At 42.5% G+C, this 20219-nt stretch overlaps 1 protein-coding gene across 3 annotated transcripts; it reads left to right on the forward strand.

Annotated features, from left to right (window-relative positions):
* Window positions 1-4874: 4874 nt before the first annotated feature.
* Window positions 4875-19775, forward strand: PRSS35 (serine protease 35). 3 transcript variants are annotated; one of them, XM_065631728.1, is made up of 2 exons: window positions 4875-5270; window positions 11044-19775. In XM_065631728.1, the coding sequence occupies exon 2, from the start codon at window positions 11059-11061 to the stop codon at window positions 12298-12300; it is 1242 nt and encodes a 413-aa protein (XP_065487800.1). In that variant the 5' UTR covers window positions 4875-5270; window positions 11044-11058; the 3' UTR covers window positions 12301-19775. The 3 variants fall into 3 exon arrangements, with proteins under 3 accessions (XP_065487800.1, XP_065487802.1, XP_065487801.1); XM_065631730.1 differs by lacking the exon at window positions 4875-5270 and adding an exon at window positions 6835-6897; XM_065631729.1 differs by lacking the exon at window positions 4875-5270 and adding an exon at window positions 7851-7871.
* Window positions 19776-20219: the final 444 nt, after the last annotated feature.

Here is a 20219-nt window from a genome sequence, read left to right on the forward strand (position 1 = left end):
GAGATAAAAATGAGAAAAGGCAGGAGTTGGGTGGTGGCTGGGCTCTTCATTCACTTCCATTCTGCACAGTTAGAAGATCCTCTCTCCTATGGGTCCTATGCATAGACATACCCATGTTTATTTTTGCTTGCTGTCTCCCTGAAGAAAGCAGTCTCTTGAGGTGACTACAAGCATGACAGAGTTTTAACTTGGAAATGGAATTTATCTGTTTGTGTAATACTACCACAAAGTATTTTTTTCTAGTCTGTTATTCACCCATATATCTAGTTCACAGACTCATATTGTGAAAATTAGGTCACAACCAGATGCTGTGAGTCTCACATCTGACCTTTTTCTGTCATCTGTAAGTTCTTGTGTTGACAATATCACAGTCATTGCTAATATCCTTGTTTCTGCCACCATACTCCCTTGTACATGTACATCCAATTTAAAATTAATAACCACCTTGTCAGCCCTTACTGTGATGGTCCACTGGTCTATGCAGAATCCTCCTGAGCTAGTGATGCTGGTGTCATCCTCTTCATCCTCACTATACACACTCTTAAAAAATGATGCGATTTATTGCAGTTCTTGCATCTTTTCCAAGTCCTAAAAGCCAGGCTGTCTAACAGAGGTCTGTCTCATTCAGAGTTTTAGTCTAACCAGTCAGCATTGTGTCACAGGAACCTCTGAACAGCACAATAACCAACCTCAACTGGTCCATAAAACAAAAGGGCTTCTGTGGCAACAAGCTGTCACAGAAGAGACACTACCATGGAGACCATTCTTGATCCTGTAAGAAAGATCCATTGTATTTCACATCCCTTTGTTCTGAAAGCAGTAGGAATTATCTCACGTCCATTCATCATGAGCCAATGAGTTATCCCAAGTTTAGTGTTTGGGGACTGGAAAAGTGTTAAAGCTCATAAAAAATAGTCTTCCTGGGACAAGAAAAGAAAAAGGAAATGAAACATATCAGCTGAGCTGGATGGGTATCAAGATGCAGCTTGAGAATTAAAGTGTGAAGGAAAGGGAGCTACCTGTACTATCCAAGTAATCACTAGTTTTGGAATAAAGTACATGTGTATGTGTATACATGAGGATAGGAAGGAGTGAGAAGAAAGGAAGAGATTAAAGCTGACTACTTGTGGGTTATGGCTAGGGACTATGCACTGAACTTTTAATTTGGTTATAGGCATTTGCATTCTTGTTGACATCTATGAACCTTGTTTTGGTTTTCCTGAGTTGTAGCTGCCTGTTTCCTCTTCCCATAAGTCATACATGAAATAATATCTTGTGTATATTTACCTGATGAAGCATAATGCACTACATGGAATACAATTCAGAGATTGTGGACAAGGTGCGTTCTAGCTACTATCAAATAGTTTTAATTGTGCAAAACACACAGGAAAGCAGAGTGTGTCCTCCAGCACAATAAGGCCCCACGATATTCCAGGAGCAGCTGCCCAGCCAGTACATTACATCCACACTTAGCATATGTTGCCCAAAGTGAAAGTTGAAGCTCCTATCTCAAATTTCTACCTGAAAAAAATCTAGGAGAATCTTATTTGGAAACATTTTGTACCTCATTTTGTGGATTATCTACCTGAAACCAAGAATATTACTGTTCTGTGAATTCACTCAAATCCAGGATACAAATCTGATGATAAAAACTTGCTTTTTTCCCTTTATTTTCTTTGTAGATATGTAGGAAGAATTTTAATAGAAGTCAGTACATTCTTTTTGTTAATGCAGATTTGCTTTTTTTTTTTCTCTGACACTTAAAAAAAAATAATTTAAGTCAGTCTTTCAAAGCTCAGTTCCAAGTAAACATCTCTCAGTTGGTATATGATGTCAAACTTATTTTTGGAACATGTAAAAATACCAAAAGGGCTCACTAATCTTCTAATGAGATAAAATTACTTCTGAAGGATAAAATTAGCATGCTGGAACTATTCCAACAATTATATTTTTACAGCCCTATCATATATATTATACAGTATGTTTCTAAAGAATCAGTAATCCAAAATATACACTCTTCATGTCTTTTGCAAAGTATGTTTTGAGGAAATTTTTAATACGGTGATTATTTTTTTTTAATCTCTAAATTTTACCAAGAATTATTGAAAATGTATAGTTTTACTACTGCAAGAAATAAAATGTTAGATGTGAAACAGGATTCAATAAAAATGGTTAAAAATAATTTTTAAAATTAAATATGTTATGCTCATAAATGTATTCTATTTTTTCTAAAATAATGTTCAACAAATGTTCATTTATCTTGAGAGCTTTCAATGAGTGTCAGTTGAGAAGACAGAGGAGTGTGAGAGCAGGAGTCAACTCTATTATTACTAGTCTGTCTTTCAGGTTAAAAAAAAAAAAAAAAAAGCATGAAATAAACAACCCAGCCCAGATTCTGAAAGCAGGAGTGAGCAGAGTGATGCAGCAGAAGCACAATGATCCTATCACTCCGAGTTCAACAAAGAGAAAATGAAGCCCTGCTAGCCTAATTTTCTGAAAGATGGGAAACAAATTATAGGACTACGGTATTGATTCTTGCAGGGATGGTAGGTTACCAATAACAATCTGCTGTGCCCTTCGCAATTCTGTGTATTCATAAATGATCTAGAAAAGGAATGAGTAGTCAGGTCACAAAGTCTGATGAGACTATCAAGTTATTTAGGTTAATAAAGACAAGACAACCTTGAAGATCTGCAGACAAGTTTATGAAAGGGAGTGACTTAGCAATAAAATGGCAGATGAGGTTCGATGTAGATAAATGCAAAGTGGTGCTCAAGGGAGAAAATGGTCCTTACTTAAGGTATGAAAAGTCAGGTTCTGATCTGGCCATTACTCATCAGGAGAGTCCTGCAGTTATGAAAGTGGCTCCCCAGGAATATCAGCCTAATGCTCAACAGCTGCCAAAAATTAAAAAGTACTAGGAAGTGTTAGGAAATCAGTATAGAACAAAACAAATAATATCTTTTTGCTGCTGCAGAAATCCATATTTTTCTTGCATCTTCTGCACAGGTAAAGGATCATAGAAGTGTTGGTTGAGAGGGACCTCTGCAGGTCACCCAGTCCAACCTTCCACTTGAAGCAGGACTACTGCCAACATTAGATCCAGTCAGCTGTGGCTTTGTTTATCCGAGTGTTGGAAACCACCAAGGACGTCGATTCCACAAGCTATCTGGACAGCTTGTTCCAGTGCTGCATGGTTCTTTTGGTGAAGAAATTTTTTCACAATGTCCAGTCTTAACCTCGTAAGCATCAGTTGTTGTTGCTCAACACAACTGCCCAATGCTAGTAGGTCTTGCTCTTTGTTTTCCACTTGCCACTGCCAAGAAGTGTTGGGCCGCATCATCCGTCAGATGCTGTTCTGGTCCCTGCATGTCAGTAGCAGGACAGAAAACAGGAACGTCTTTCATGTAAAGCACAGCTAACTTCGCTGGAATCCTTCAGGGTGGTAGAGGGGCTACAAGGCATACGATAAAGAACTGGTGAGCATCAAACAGAGCTAGCAGTAGCCAGGTTGAAAACAAACAAAAGGAGGCAGGTTTTTGCACAGCACGTGGTTGACCCGTGGAGCTTGTCACCGCAGCAGGTTGTAGGCGCTACAGATCTATGAAGGTTTAAGGGAAAATGGGCAAGTGCTTGATGGAGAAATGTGAAGGTTACCAAGGACATATAAACTACATCTGCCTTAGAAAATCTCTGAGTTTGAAATATTGGTGGCAGGGAAAGTGCTAGGGAGGACTATGCAACAAGATATCGGTCCAGTAAAGCCCTTGGTCTGGCCCAGTATGGAAGCTCATATGTTCAAGACATTGCTTATTAAACTTAACTACCTTATACTCATTTCTGTCTTGCCTTGTTAATCAAACTGGGAATTCTTCAGCTCGTTTTCTCAGGTACATGAATAATTATTATTACACTTTGATTTTAAGCTGTACACACAAATAACAACAAAAAATCTGAAAAAAAAAATAGCATTTTGAATAATTCAACCTCAGTCTTCGAAACCAAACTGCAGGGTACAGTTGCTGGCCAAAGCCTTATTTCCAAGCTATTTATATAATTGGTTCCACTAAATTTCAGAAGTTAAGTCTTTGAAAGGAAGCATATGCCTATGATTAAGACAACAGAACGGCACTCTGGAGATCTCAGTCTGATCTCTAGCAATGCCACAAATTTCCTGCCGGTTTTGGCAAATCAGTGGGCCCTCATCTAGCATGAGACGAGTTTTCAGCAGATGAGCTCATTGAAACGACTTAGGTTCAGCACTTGCAAAAGCGCTTAGTGAAAGAGCTTTTCACATCGTGCATCTGCGTAAGCAGCGGAGCGCTTCAGCGAGGACCTTGTTGTAGTGCAAGGAGCTGACCCATGGAGCAGAGACTACCACCCAAAGCTTTCTGCCTTGGGAGAGGAGGCGAGAGGGTCACAAGGGAAGGGAAAGGCAGAAAGAGAATGATGAAGATTGGTAATGAGCAGAAGGATACGCTTCTCACCTGGTCTCTGAGACCGTGAGGAGTGGGGCTAGGGAGGAGCGGAGCGCCCAAGAGGAGCGGGCCGGGGCGGCGGGGGGCCGGGGGTCCCCTAAGGGACGCGGACAGGGAGGCGCGGGCATGCCGAGGGCTGGGAGAGTCCCACACCCCGCAGCCGCAAGACCCATCCCGGCCCGAGGAGCCACCTGAGGGGCCGGGAGCCGCTCCCCGCCTCCCCCCTGAGCCCCACAGCAGGTCGCGAAGGAGCGGCCCTCCCCGCTGCCACCGCCGCGGACGCCCGGCCCCATCGTGCCCGGCGGCCTCGGCCCCACGCAGGTGGAGCGGTGCGGCGCCCTCCCGCCTTTCCCCCCGGGACGGGGTCCCTCCGCCTCCCCGCTTGTCTCCGCCTTCCCCCCCGGCCCGGCAGCCTCTCCCGCCCCGTCCCGGCGCGGTCACCCCGGCTCTCCGCCCGGCGCCGGGAGGACGCTTCTCCCGGGGCGATGCGCCTCCCCGCCCCGCAGGCAGAGCCCCGTCTTCCCTTCCCATCCGAGGAGATACCGGGATCTGCCTCCTCGGCCCTCCCCCTCTCGCCCTCCTCCCTCTCGCCTTCTTTTTCTTTTCTTTCTTTTTTTTTTTTTTTTTCTTTTTCCATCCCCTCCCCCGCTTGGGAAGACCTGGCCGCTCCCCTCGCCCCGTCCTCAGTAGCCGCGGGCGCCGGGCGGCGGGCGGACGGCGCTGAGCGGAGCGGGGAGCCCGCGCCCCGGGGCTGTGGTCGCTTTCCCCTCCGTTCGTCCTGCAGGGTGCCAGGTATGAAAGAAACTCTTCCCGACGCCGGCCGTGGCGGGAGAGGCTGGCCCGACAGACCTGGTCGGGGCAGCGCTCGGTGGGAAGCCTGGGAGCTGGGGATGGGGGCTGAGGGTGGCCGCCCGTGGTCGGGGCAGCTCGGGGCCGGGGACGGGGCAGTCTAAGGTAACGTCCGTAAGGTGATTTTTTTTTTTTTTTTTTGCAATGTCGTTCTTACTACACGAGTAGAGGCTGAGCGATGTCCGTGCCTTGGGCTTGGCAGCTGGAGGGTTTTGTATAAAGCTGCTGTCCCTTTAGTCCGATAGATATATTTTTGATAGGACTAGAACGTGACGCGTTTATTTGGTCCTTTTTTTTTTTCTTTTTCTTTTTTCTTTTTTTTTAAGCCGGTTTCAGAGGACGGCTAACGGGACGGAAGCAAGTGGCATATTTATTGGGCTTTCAGGGTTTTGTGTCTGTGCTGTGTCGTCTGCGGGGAGCAGGCAAGGAGCCTCTTCACCCTTCAAAACAACCTCATTTAATTCTGATTCATACCCTCAGTATTCGCGCTACCAGCCCCGCGCTCTTCTGGAATTGACACTAATTTCATCCAGATCCGTCACTGCTGGAAGTAGATTTATCTTGGAATGGCAAAAAAAGCTGTGCGAAGGTATTTAACTTGCAGGCTTAGGAGAAAGGGAACTCCTTTGGATCAGGCGCGGAAAAACAGAGCTTGCCGCGGAAAGCAGGACCGGGGACGGCTGAAGAGCTGTAGGGTTACAGCCGTCCTCTCCCAATCCTCGGCCCCTTTGAGGAGAGCCCTGGGCTTTAACTTGCCGCAGCAGAGGAGCAGCCGGCAGTAACGGAGGGGGCAGTGGAAAAGCGGCCATCCCAGCAAAGTATCCCCGTCGTTCCTCCGGCTGGTCCCTGACCGGTGCCCGCTCGCTCCCCTCCCGGGGGCCGCTGCCCGGGGCCGCCCCGGCTGACAGTGCTCGACGGCCGGAGCCGCTCAGCGGCGGAGCAGCGGCCGGGACGCGGCCTCTCCCCGCCGCCTCCCCCCGACCCGGAGGAGCGGAGGGACGAGCCCGGCGGCGGGAAGGGCTGGGAGGAGCGGGGGCTGCCGGGGGCCAGCTCGGGACCCAGGGGACCGCAGGCAGAGGGTGAAGCCGGACCGGCCGCCGTTGCCGGGCCACCGGCTGTCCGGGCGCGCCGCCCCGCGGCAGCGGCGGGGGCGGCCGGGAAAGGGAAAGCCCCGTCGGAGGTGAAGCCACTGTGCCCGCTGCCATTCACCCCACGCTTTCTTTGCTTCCCCCTGCGTGTGTGATTTCAGAAATGAGCTGTCACGCCTGCCGTGCAAAATTAAGTTCTTCTTCTGCCTACTGAAACTGCTTAAATCTCGTAAGAGCCAGGAGTCGCTGTGGGGTTTTCTATGTGAGTCAGAGGGGAGAACAGAATCAGCGCACCAATATACAGAGTGAGCACACCAGGAGGAGTGAAGGGGGAAGTGGCAGGTAAGGTTAGGGTAATGGTTTCTTCTAAGGAGTGTGAGATTTCTAAAATTTCTTCTCTGTTTTGCTTTGTCAGAGAAGAACCGTGACTTCCAACTTTCAGGCCACTTCAAGAAAAAGGCCAAAAGCAGTTAAAGGAGGTGGTTAGTATAGCAGCTTCTAATATTTTATGGTCTGAAAATTGCATTTAAAATTATGTAAGCTTAGTTTGAAATGTGCTGACTTTCCTACAATAAAAAGCAAATCCCAGAGCAGAGGCTGCACTGAACAGACCAAGATAAAATGCTGCCAGGTAGTTGGACACAACTTTTCTTCCGTCTGAGCTACACTGACATGTAAACTCACTCTGAGGTAGCTTGAAGAGAAACATATTCTAGTTCTGCTTGACTACAGGCCTTCCCCAGAGCATTTGAGATGCATTCTGGTGGATTAAGATAGGTCATACTGACAAAATATTTGAAGGACATCCTGAAAAGTTAGGATATGGGTAGGTTTTGTCCTGTGAATGCAGAAAGATTTGATGTTGGAAGCAAGAATTGAGAAGAACTGAAAATATTTTTAATTCTATACATACATCTGGCAGCTGGAATGCCACCAAACAGGGAATCCTCACTGTTAACAGCTGGGTTTGGGAACCAGAGAGAATTTCAACATTCTCATGGGGCTGGGGATCTCTCACTTTCTAGTTTCCATATTCTGTTTTCTCCGAAGCAATTCATCCTACCATAAAGGCAGAGCTGACTCAAGGGTTCTAATTACTGTAAGCCAACCTAAAATTTGTACGGGAAAGGAGCGAAGGAGAGGGCAGAGCAGCTTAGGGTGCGGAGGAAGAGTGGAGAACAGCATGGTGGAAAGTATGAGTAAGATGTTGAGGGTTTTTTCTTGCTTCTAGCTTGTAGCCTTCACAGGGCCTTTCCTCCTTCCCCTGGAGACTGTATTTTCTCTCCCCTTCTCTCACCCTGCAAAGGTGTCCTTGCAGCCCTCTACACATTTCCATCCCGATCATCTGGCAAGAGGAGCCCCTGTGTTCCCCCTTGCTGGCAACCTGAAATATGCCATGGCTACTGCTGACATTGCTGGTGCTTGAAGTTGGCCTTGCTTAAACAGTAGAGATCAGGTTAGTAAACAGAGCTTGAGTGCATGGCTGTAAATGATAAAGCTGCCTAGTAGGGCCACTGCTCAGGTCTGCAGTGACAATTACCACTTTAATCAAATTCCTGGGCTTGGATTTCTTCCGGTTCTTCTGAAGTGTATTTAGTTCATTACAAGCAACAAGTGGTTCATTATGATTGATGAAAATCTTGGCTTCTAAGACTGCTTTGGTAAATAGAGAGCACTTGAGTATAGTATTTCAAATGGGAGGCTCCAACGCATCTATTGAGGGTTATGAGTTTTGGTTTTCTCCTTTTTAAAGAGAGCCATAGTACTCCACCCATTTCCTTGCAGAAAATCACTGTATAAAGAAAAGTTAGTTATGGGTCCATCTGGGAAGACTTCAGCCATCACAGTGGAATGATATCAACCCAGGGACCTCTAAGATTTTCTATATGAACCAGCAGTTAGTGAATGAACTTTCCTTAGGGCTCGCAAAATTCAACTACAGAGAAATATCAAATGACCAGACCCTGAGGAAGGCTTGAGAAAGGGAGGAGTATTCTAGGAAAGAACATAGAAAAGGCATTCTTGAGCCTGACAGAAGAACTGGGTTTCTTAATACCTTGTAGCTGTTCAACAGATATGTTAGAGCAAAGCAAATTTAAACCAGCTTTTCTGCATTAATTTTAGGTGAGGTGGACCTTTGGTCAGTCCAAAAAAGCTATTCTTATGTTCTCTCATCATAATATTTCTTTATTTTGACACCTTATCATTTATCCATAGATATTTAATCATCATTTCTCTTTGAATTTATTACTAATTGAGGAATAACCAAAGCAATATTTTGGAGGTAACTTCATATATAGAAGTTAATGTTTAAATATGTGCATTTCTGCTATACCAGTAACCTAAACTGATAGGGCCAACTCTTGACTATCTGCAAAATCTTGTGCCTGGGATGACTCTGCTCTGCTTTTAAAACCTTCAGATAGCTTTTAGTATGACTGCACACACCCCAGAGCTTAGTCCTGTGAGTCACTGTAATCTCCAGATGCTTTATGAAAGTCCATACATTTTCTCCAAAACCCGAGTTAGCTACTTCAAAGCCAGGGTGGGTATGTTTATACTATATTGTAAAATGTATTTTATACATATCCAAGTGAGTAAACTCTGGGTGAAGGTTGGTGTTTCATGCAGGCAAAGGTGAAAAGCATCAAAAATTATGCTAAAACAAAACCACCCTCTGAATTTGGCATCAGAAGCAACAAGCTATGTTTGAACCGTAGTGCTTAGTGATAATTGTTACCTCTTACAGACAAGAGCTATGTCCGTATGATGAAGATGCCTCAAAATTATAGGAGTCGTTGGTCCATTATACAGCTTTTAAAGTGATGTTACCACTTTTTTTTCCATGTTGCACACATACTCCTCTTTTTTTCATGCTAGATCTTTAGGTAGCTTGTAACCAGGCTGTTTCAATGGATGGCAGTGCTCATATTATTCTAAACTAAGCTCAAGAAAAGGAAAGCAGTTGTCTTTGCCCTGGTTTACACTGCCATTACAATGTAAACCAGAAAGCTTAACCACATACATATCCTTGAATTGCTTGGCTTTTAAAGTTTAATCATAGGCCCTTTTTTCACACAGCTGAGGTTTCCATGTAATTGGAATGAAGGACATGAGAACAAAGCACAGCTTTTCCAAGGACAGTGGCCAGTAGTTGGTTAATGCCACTGACATCACCGCTGCCAAAGGAGAAAAATGGTATTTTCAGTCATGTTTTGAGCTCTGAATCAAGACTTCTGGGTTCAGTTTCTGGCTCTTTCACAGACTTCTAACAATTTTACATTCTTTCTGCATGTTTCCCAACTACAGATGGTAATAATACTGCTTTTCGTCTTTCCCATTTAAAGTATTAGCTCTTTGTGTGGCGCATCACCCCATCTAGGTGGGGCTTTCCACAAGTGACCATAAGAAACAAACAGCACAGTTCCTGCAGCCTTTGTGGGATCCTGCTGGAAAAAGACATGTGATGAGTCAGCAGACTTGTCCCTCCTACTTGGCTGGGCTTTCCTGCATGTATATAACCAGGAGACTCCTCTAGACCAGCAGCCTTCTACTTTCCTTATTCACCTGTCCCTTCCAACTATGGATTTTGAAATTCTCTGACATCCTGAGAGAGAATCAGACACACACGCATAAGAAATGAATGAGGTTTTGGCGGCCACGCCACACAGGGAGATACAAGGCAGGATCTGCAGGATAACTGTGCCTCTCAGAGCAGCAGAAGCTGAAAGCATTTAAAATGAGAATTGCCACTTTGTTTAGGTGCCCAGGTTGCTCCATTTGTCACATCCAGACAACATAAACTTTGAAAGGGGCAAGGAGATCTTTCTAAGTTGGTTCCTTGGGAGAGCAATTAGCAAAGTGCCATTTTCCATAGCAGGCAGATTCACGGGTCGTAGCTGGGTGAGTAATGCAGAAGTGTTGGTGACTTTTAGGTCACTTAAAGGTTCTACTTTTTGGCCATTAAATGAGAGACTACAACTGGTCTGTTTTCCTAAGGGTTCCTAAGTCTCACGAGTGCAGCCTGTCTGTCCATCTCTGCCTGGATCCCAACTTTTGAATGTGACTTTTGAACACATTAGTAGTTTTCAACCATGTTCTACCCACAACCAGTATCACAGAGTCATAGAATACCAGGTTGCAAGGGACCTCATTGATCATCTGATCCAACCTTTCTTGGCAAAAGCACAGACTAGGCAAGATGGCCTGGCACCCTGTCCAGCTGAATATTCAAAGTGTCCAATGTTGGGGAAAGCAGCTATGGAGAAGATAAGTGTAAAACATAATTACATTCCTACATGACAAATAAAACCAGGGTGCTGTACAGAATGGAATGACTCAGACTGCTGCCCCGCTGAGGGAAAAGCAGGTAAAACTCAGCTGTTTCCACCTTCCAGTAGGTAGCTCAGCATGGATGTTGGCTGACTCGTCTGCACCCAGCTTGCTAGAGACTGTTGAAAGCATCAAAGGCAATACAGGGAATATTTGAGGCATTTTTATTTTGAGCAGAGTGCTAAATTCCGTTCCGCTGATGTCAGTGCTAATATTGCGCGATTGTACTTTGAAAATACTAAGATAACTGTGTGTATTTCCAACGTGTATTTTCAAATCTCTCTTTCTTGTTTTAGAAAAAAATAGATAAGATGGAGCACATGTTACTGCTATTCATATTTTGCATACCTATATTTGGTCTCACTAATGGAACAGAAACTGAACAAGATTTTACTTGGCACTTAAAGAAGATTCCCCAGATTGTGAGTGGAAGAACTTTCTCCCTTGACAGCCCTAAATTTGAAGCAAACCCCAAATTAGAGCTGAACAGTGTATGTGGAATCGAATGTCAAAGGAAATTGCCAGTTCCAAGCTTGTCTGACTTGAAGGACCTCTTATCCTATGAGACTGTTTTTGAAAATGGTACACGGACCCTGACCGAAGTGAACGTCCTTGGACCAGTGCTTGACCCAGCTGGAAACACAACCACACGAAGGTCTCCGAGAAAGAAGAGGCAGATATATGGAACAGACAGTAGGTTCAGCATCTATGACAAGCGCTTTATGACCAACTTTCCGTTCAACACAGCTGTGAAGATCTCTACCGGCTGCAGTGGTGTTCTCATTTCTCCCAAGCATGTGCTAACAGCTGCCCACTGTCTGCACAATGGCAAGGATTATGTTAAGGGCAGCAAAAGGCTGAGGGTGGGCCTGATGAGGACAAAATCCAGAGGTGATGGCAGGAAACGCAAAGGTGGTAAAAGAAGTAGGAGAGAAGTTTCTGCGGCCCAAGAGGACCCTGAAGTTGCCACAGGAATAAGGCGACGATCCAAAGGTGATGGGAGAAAGCAGAGGAGATCTGGGAGGAAGCAGGGGACCTCAGATGGCATGCCCTCCTTCCAGTGGACCAGGGTGAAGAGCACCCACATCCCGAAAGGCTGGTTTAAGGGTGTCTCTGGGGATATTGCCCTGGATTATGATTATGCTGTTCTGGAGCTCAAGCGTCCCCACAAAAGGAAATACATGGAGCTGGGAATCAGTCCGACAATCAAAATGATGCCTGGGAGCATGATCCACTTCTCAGGTTTTGACAATGATCGGTCTGGGCAGCTGGTCTATAGATTTTGTAGCATTTCTGATGAGTCCAATGATCTGTTTTATCAATATTGTGATGCTGAGCCTGGCTCCACTGGATCTGGTGTCTATCTCCGTCTCAAGGAGCCGAACAAAAAGAAGTGGAAACGCAAGATCATTGCAGTTTTCTCTGGCCATCAGTGGGTGGATGTCAATGGTGAACAGCAGGATTACAATGTAGCAGTAAGAATTACTCCTCTCAAATATGCCCAGATTTGCTTCTGGATACATGGGAATGATGAGACTTGCACACAGGGCTGAAGAGACCTGAACCCAAGTTGCTTAGCACCCGCATTACTGTAGAGCGAAAGTCTGCTGCAGCAGGTACTGGAAGAACATCACTCCACGTCAGGTTGTTTTTAAACTCAGAGCTCAGTAGTAATGTTATGGTGACTTGAGGAACACTGAATTGTTGGCGAAGGAGTAGAATTGTCAAACAAAATATTTCCAATTGTAATCAGCCCTAGATATGCACTTAAAATCCCAACCATATTTATATTATTTGCAATTGTGATGAATTCAAATCATTCACATCAGGAAAAAGATGAGTACACCTGTTTGTCCTTTTTTTTTTTTTTTTTTCCAAGGGAAGGAGTGAAATATCTCAAACTGGTATTATTAAACAGTATCTACTTTCCCAATGGATTTGCTTTTCTCAGGGTTCTGTTCCAATTCTTCAATGCAAGTTGTGCATACAGCACATTACTGTGTGTGCAAGGTGATCCAGAGAACTGCATGAGAGCAAGATATTATTTTGGCATTCTCTGAAGACCACAGCTCCATGATGAGAAGCAGCAGTCTAGTTCATGCTTGTTAGTTTGGAAAACTTCCTCCTCTGGTTGCTGCAGGAACACTTCCATGGAAATTCCAAATTTCTGTAGCAGAGGACGTTAAAGACAAGTTTCACTTCATCTCTCAGTAAAAATAGCAAAAAGAAATTAATGAACATAGAACTTTCCATGTTTGGAAGAAGAAGAAACATCAGGATGTAATTTAATGCCCTTAAATCTTCTTTGAGAAGCTATATGTCTTAAACACATGCATTTGCATACTAATTAGTATTTGGAGAGCTGTAGGTTTAGTTTCTAGCCAAATGTTTAGCTTTACCACTGGAAGAAGTCACTGACTTCTGAAGTGGCTATTTGACAATCATTTAGAGCTTCACAGATTTTTAGGGTGCTAACCATTTTTTCAGGTTTTATAAATTACTTTTATAAGAGTTCAGCTTCATAGTTAGGATAGTATGTATTAGACTGGGAGCTGGAAAGTAATATTTTAGGTTGGCTTTATATGGTTTTGCAAAATGGGTGGTTTTAGTCACGTCATATTCAGACTCCACCTCAACAGGAGTTACAGGGTTGAACTAAAAAATTCTGCCAACTAAATTATACCATCTTCTGAATGGTAGAATAACTGTCCTGTACATTATAATAGATATCTTGTTTGGTATTAGCGATAGTTAACAAATAATTTCGTTCAATAAGTTTGCTGAACCACGTATTTAATGAAAACACGAAGAGAGCTTGCCTTTTACACACTTTTAAACACAAATCACCTTTTAAAAATTGTTGTTCACTGCTATACAAGTCTATATCTTTTTTTTTATATCAAAATTTTGAAGCACACAGGGTTGTTATGGTGCTACGTTAATCTAATACGATAAAATGATACTGCGTATTTCCAATCGTATCCTTTGGGTTTCAATACTTTTATGATTATTCACTACCACAATACTTCATTTTTTTGATCATAAGTTTATGCTGACCAAAAGGCATTTTCTTCCTGTGCCGAAGAAAAAAATATAACAAGATTTTAAAACAGTATTTGTTTGTTGGTATCTTTAAGACATGCTTGTAATATCTTCTGACGAAATAAGATCATTTTAATAACCCACTTTTTTGTAGATGATCGAAAGTATAAACCCTGACACTTTGAATGTGCAGGCAACTTTCTTGGTCATATTATTGCCAAAGCATAAAAATTTAAGGCTTGCTTCCTTACCATAACTCTAACCATATTTCATTAATTGGAAGAGATGTCATTTAAAAAGATATTATTTCCTTTAATGTCAGCCTTTCCAGGGAACACTTTTCTTTCCCCTTTTCTTTTTAAAATTTTTTGATATCGTGTGATTGCAGAAAACTAATAATAATTTTGTAAGTTTAGAAACTAATGTCTAAGACTTTAAGGTTAATTTTTTTTTATTGTTGTTAACGTCTCTACTAAGATGTATGGCTTTGCTGACAGTAATTTTGAATCACCTCAGTCCAGTGTTTAATACTCTCACACTATGCAATGGGCCTACAATATTCTTTAGTTGGCTCTGTAATGTTTTTCTTAAGTGCCTTTTTCCATAATTACTGTGACAAATAAGGTACCACATCGTTAATCCGATACAAGTCTACCTAGGTCCATAGATTTTGTTACAATTATTCTCATTGTTGATTTGGGTCCAAAACCATGATAAGGTGGCTTAGCAAATTCCTTGTTTTGTTGAGTCTTATTTAGGTGTACTCCTTAGGAGCAGAAATATAACCTATTTCTTTATTAGTTTGGGAATCAAGGACAAGGTAAGAATGAAAAGTGTTGACATCAGCTTTCAAATGGTCTTGTTATAATAATCATTCACCATAAATACCTCAGCCACAACCTCAAGTTCTCATACCAGGCTTGATAACAAATGTTTATCCTCAGAGGATAGGTATTAGATGCTCAGTGCCCTATTTTGCAGTACTAAGAGATTAGAGAGGCTGGCCAGAGCAACATAAAAATTAATCAAAACTATATATATATTCAAGCCTCTGTGTTTGAATGCACACGCACAAACACACGCAAATATGCAGGCTTGTAGAGCATGTGCCGTTTTGACTGGTCCAGTGCCTTCAGACAAGGGAATGCAGGCACGAGAAGACCTGGACAAAATGTTATTCCCGTTGTATTTGTGTGCTGGGCAGCATTTCAGTCTACCACTTGGCCTAATAGAGAAGGAAATGCTTTATGTAGGCATTGTGGCTGCTTCCTACAGGGACTTCTGAAATAGTTTACAAATAGAGTGTTTATACATTACCCCAGGAGGTCAATGTCCGGTATAGAGCTCTTGGTACCAGCCACTGCAAATGGGACAAGAATTTCTGAGCTGTGATCATCTCAGATTTCCTTAAAAAACTGCAGATGGTATCTAGTCATCTATGAGAAAATACAAGGAGGGGGTGTCCTCAGTAAGTAGATCAGCTCTGTTGTTGTCAAGGACACCAGCATCAAGGCTGGGTGTCCAGCCCAAGAAGGGGGCAGAGCCCTTGTGATGTTTCCCCAGAGGATTTTTCCCTCTTTCAAGTACCAGGCTGTACATCATTTGTTTTCATCGGTACTAATGCTTTTCTGTAACAGTTGCTATAGTAGATCTTTTTCTTTAACTGTATTCCTGGCTTTAGGAAAAAAACAAACTCAGTCAAATCCCTTTTCTGCTAGGGGGCTACTGGCAATTTGTAAAGTTAACAAGTAAGTCTTTCCTGGGCCAAAGACAAACCTCATATACAAACCATTAACACACCCAGACCAGCTTCTGCAGGCGTTTGTGCATGAGTTTAATTTGGGGCTCTGAGACATACGATGGAAGTCAAGGGGATTATCTGCAATGTGAAAAATTAAGTCTAACTTTGTATTATCTTAACAAAAGAAAAACAATGTTAGGTAGCAAAATTATTTCTGTTACATGAGGTATAGACTACTCGATACTTTTAAAAACTCCTTGACTCAGTTTATAATTTACCATCCGAATTTTGCAGATGTATGTGTCTGTATGGAGGATGAATCAGCACAGAATGTGGCTTAAATAAAAAAATTGTTCATCTGTGTCTGGAGGAGAGAAGCAGCTGGGGAATTTCTCTTGTTCTGCTGATAAGGAATGACTTGGCAGCAAACAGAAAATAATATAGAAAGAGAGAGCAGGAGAAAAAGATGGTACAGAAGAGCAGAAAGATGGAGGTGGTATGCAAGGGATAAAGAAAGTGTGAAAAGTAACAGATGACGTGGCTGCAAGGTAGCAGAGGAACCTCTTGTCAGAAAGACCAGGCAGCTGATTAAGGAATGACAGTATAAATTAAGTTGTAAAAATCACAAGTTACATGAACAATCTCCTTTCGCTGTTGAAGTCGAGGCTGTTCTTCCCAGCCAAGAGCATCAAGGAAAGGGCTGTGAGAAGGTTCAGGTTTTGGCAGGTACAACTGTCAGGCAGGGGGTTTTGACCCCGGTCCATAGTCCCTGCCCCAAATTACAGGGATTACGCTTGTGCTCGTTTAGGGTCCTTGGGAAGCAACAGATCCGTGTCCTGGCCAAAAGGCTTATCAGCATGAACTTCCCAGCACTGCGAGTCACCAAGGGTGTGGTGGGTGAAGGGGGTTTCTTTTGCTTGAAAGTTTCTCAAACCTGAGCGTTTGTTGGGATTTCTGTAAAGGCTGTTCCCCATTGGAAAACAAAACAAAACCAGCAAACAAAACAACAAAAACAGAAAAACAACAAACCAAACCAAAAAAACCCCCACAACAAACAAACAACAAACAAAAAATCTCAAGACTTGAAGCATTTAAATGTTAGGTCCATTTTTTGCATGTACATACAAATTCTAGGCAACAATTTCTTTCAAATACCTTCTGTTTGTGTTTGGTATCTTTGTAGAAATTTAATCAACTGCTTCTAATTTTAAAGCACAGAATATTGCAGATACTTCCATTTACAAATTCCTGGATTAAAGAATTAATGGGGAAAAAAATAATATTGTTAAATTGAAAGCTTAAAATTGCACACTAATCTCAAAGGATTTGGAAGTACATTTGGAAATATATTTGAGTCCCTGTTGCACCAGCCTTTTTCTCCAAGTGTGACATAGCATTTAGCTTAAAAACCTCCAGAGGTATCTTTGATGATTCTTTAATGTTTTTAACTTCTTGAAGACTGACAGAAAACTTCAAAAATGTGTTTTTATAATATTTTTAACTGCACAAAATGACAACTCATTTGGGAAAATAAATGCAAACCTTTGCTATATTGAGATATTATACGATGCACATACTATGTCAATAAATATTTTCTGTTGTTTTTCTTTTCCTCTGTCATGATGTAGTTTGTTAGCTATGGTAGTGTTACACAAACTCCATTCTGTAAATGCCTGTAAAAGGTTATCAGTGAATCATCTGGGACATGGTCTTACAAGATATTAATGTCTCTTTAAATTTGTTCTGTGAAAAAAAAACCTCCCTCTCTACCCCTGTCTTCCAGATAATTACTCCATGAGGAAATTCGATGGGTAAAAAAAAAAAAAAATTGGTTCAGCAAGGAAATGACTCATAGGCTGTGCCACAACTTATTAATTCTGAAATAAGTAATTGGTTCTGTTTCTGCTATTAGCTATTGTTGTATTTTCTACCCCAGAGATCTGTTGAACCAGGCCAAATTAGAAGTCTGTAAAATATTATAATCTTGGTTCTCAGCATTATCTTAACTCTGTACCCTTGAAACTGGTGCTGATTTCATCACCGACAGTGAAAGGAGAGATTTTTGGCAAGGACAAGAGCTGCTGGAAATCTTTAATGGAAAGTTTAGAAATTATTACAGCAGTGATTAATGGTGTCTCTAATACAATTGATATCTGAGAGGGGTCTGGCAAAGGCTTCCCCTCCAGCTCTGGTGGTCCTTACACGGAAGAGGCATAAGGGCCACAGGAGAATAAGGATCAACAGCTTCGTCACCTAGACCAAAGTCCACGTGGGGCTGGTAACGGGATCTAAATTTTTTCTTTGCTGGAGTTTACTTTTTGCCACCTTCTGGAAGAATGTCTTACTGCCTGAAAAGTGATTCTCAGCCCCTACCCAGTGGACACAAACAGAGGCCCAGGGGTGACAGCGTTGTCCTCTGCAGGTTGCTCGCAAGCTACTGGTTGCTCCTGTGGAAAATGTGTTGCAAGATGTGCTGTGGGTCTCACGTTCCCATGGGCCCTGGGGGACTTGAACTGGCACCCCATCCAAGCATATTTTCAGCCCATGAGTGTACTAATACAGCCCAGTCACTTGTCACACTTCCAGTTCCCATCATCTTTAACAAATGCTCAAAAAGCCTTCACTAAATAACAGCAACTCAAATCCACCGAAGTGGAATCTTATGCTGGTTATTATGCAGGTGTTCCTGGAGAACTGTTCGTTCCTCCTGCTTGGAATATTTCTCTGAGCCTTGATAATGGCTAACCCTTCAGCCAGTGTTGCTAAGAAAAAAGATCAGATATACTGGAAAAGCTACACAAATATTTTACAAAGATTGTGCCCCTTGGCAATTATCTATGCACCATAGTTATTGCAGTTGCTATGGCTCTACTTCTTCTCCATGTGAAAGAGTTTGAAAACATTGGAGGAAACCACATTGGGCTGGTTTTCAGACAAATTACTCAGCTGCCCTTTGGCTGCAGTGACGGCATTCTCCCACCCCTCCCCCTCCAGTTTAATTTCCAACCTTATGGATTAAATGCTGGTTTCAGTTTTGCTTAGTCAAAGACGAAAACAGCCAGGAGACAGCACATGGCAAAGGACCTTTTATGGCCATACCTCTCTGGGGCATTTTGGAGCAGGTCGAGCCCCAAGGGAGAAGAGAACATGAGAAGGCAAAGGTGAAGACCGTGGTCAACCCCAAAAAAGTAGAGTGTCTTACTGAATGGTAGAAAACATTATTTATATTTTTCCTACAGTGAAAGGCAACCCTAGTTTTTACATTCCTTTGCTTTCTCTTGAATCATTAACTCATCAGCTAAATGTTGTTGACTCTTGTACAGGAGTGAACCATCCTGCTTGGTGGTGGGGATACAACATGCCCTCAAATGCCAGCAGGAGTTTCTCCTCCCAAACAAAAAAGAAAAAAAAAAAGAGATTGCGAAGTTACCCCAAAGGGGATTTGCTAGCAATACAAAGGAAAAAAATCTAAGACAAGCACCAGATTTTTATTTGAATAAAACAGGGATATTTTGAAAAATATCTATGCGTAAACACAATGGAAACTTTCTAGATATGTGTGGTGTATGGGTTTTTCTGCTGTGCTCGTCTATGCAAGATGTGGATGCATTCCAGAGCTGTGGTGAGCTACATGGTAAAAGAACAACCAGTTGCTGGTGGTTTAACCAACATCTTCCCACAGGGGCAGCGATTTGTTTTGTTACCAAACTCCTGCTGCTTATTGTGAGTTTGGACTCAGACCTGGTCTTCTTAAATGGTGGACATGAACAGAGGCTTCCAGGCACATGGTCACTGACATTTTATCGTGTTATACATTTTGCTGTATTCATCCATGGAGTATGTATGAAGTCATTTTTAATAATGGTGGGTTGAAACAGTAAGCTCAAGTAATCAAACACTGCATCCCTTTCTCCTCTCATTTACAATGGTGAACCTTAGAGGGAAATTTGACCCACTGCATAACACACGTATTTATTTGTCATAGAGCATTATACACTAGGCACTTATGATCTGTAAACAGGTTTCTTTCTTTTAGAAGGAAATAAAAAGCAAGCCAATCCTCAAAAGGGAAAACTGTTTTGATAGTGTTCAATTTAGATATGATACTTTATTGCCTATAAATTAATCTGTTACAACCGTGATCTGTGATCAAGTAATGCTGCTTATATGACTGATGTGCTTGAGTTGTTCACTTCTTGCTTATTGATTTTTTCCTTAGTGGTTGGGACTAAATAAAATCAGACATCTGTGCAATGACCCATGTGAGGTTAGTTTCCTGTCTATACTGTGAAAACAGTGTCCACAAGATTAAAAAAATAATACAGCTGCCACTAATTGTATTTTATTACCTTTAAACTGGTAAAAAATTGTCTTTATGAGATTATGACTTCAGAAGTAGTTTTGGCTCAGTTATTTTGATATACAAATCTATGGTACACCACATGCACACACAGAAGGAGAGGCAGCTTTAAACTCATCTTCAGCTTGAAGGGTGTGCAGAGATTGCATTAGTTATTTCCAGCTACAAGCATAAAAGAAATGCCACAGAGTGTGCATTTCTTCTCAATTCAGCCTTCACCTTTGCATCCTTCACATTAATGACACCAACCTTGCCCCCACTCTACATTCTACCCATTTGACATCAGGCTAATGAAGCACCTTTTCTTGATTTTCTTTTGCGTATTGGAA

Source organism: Caloenas nicobarica, chromosome 3, assembly GCF_036013445.1.
Source record: "Caloenas nicobarica isolate bCalNic1 chromosome 3, bCalNic1.hap1, whole genome shotgun sequence".
Taxonomy (NCBI): Eukaryota; Metazoa; Chordata; class Aves; order Columbiformes; family Columbidae; genus Caloenas; species Caloenas nicobarica.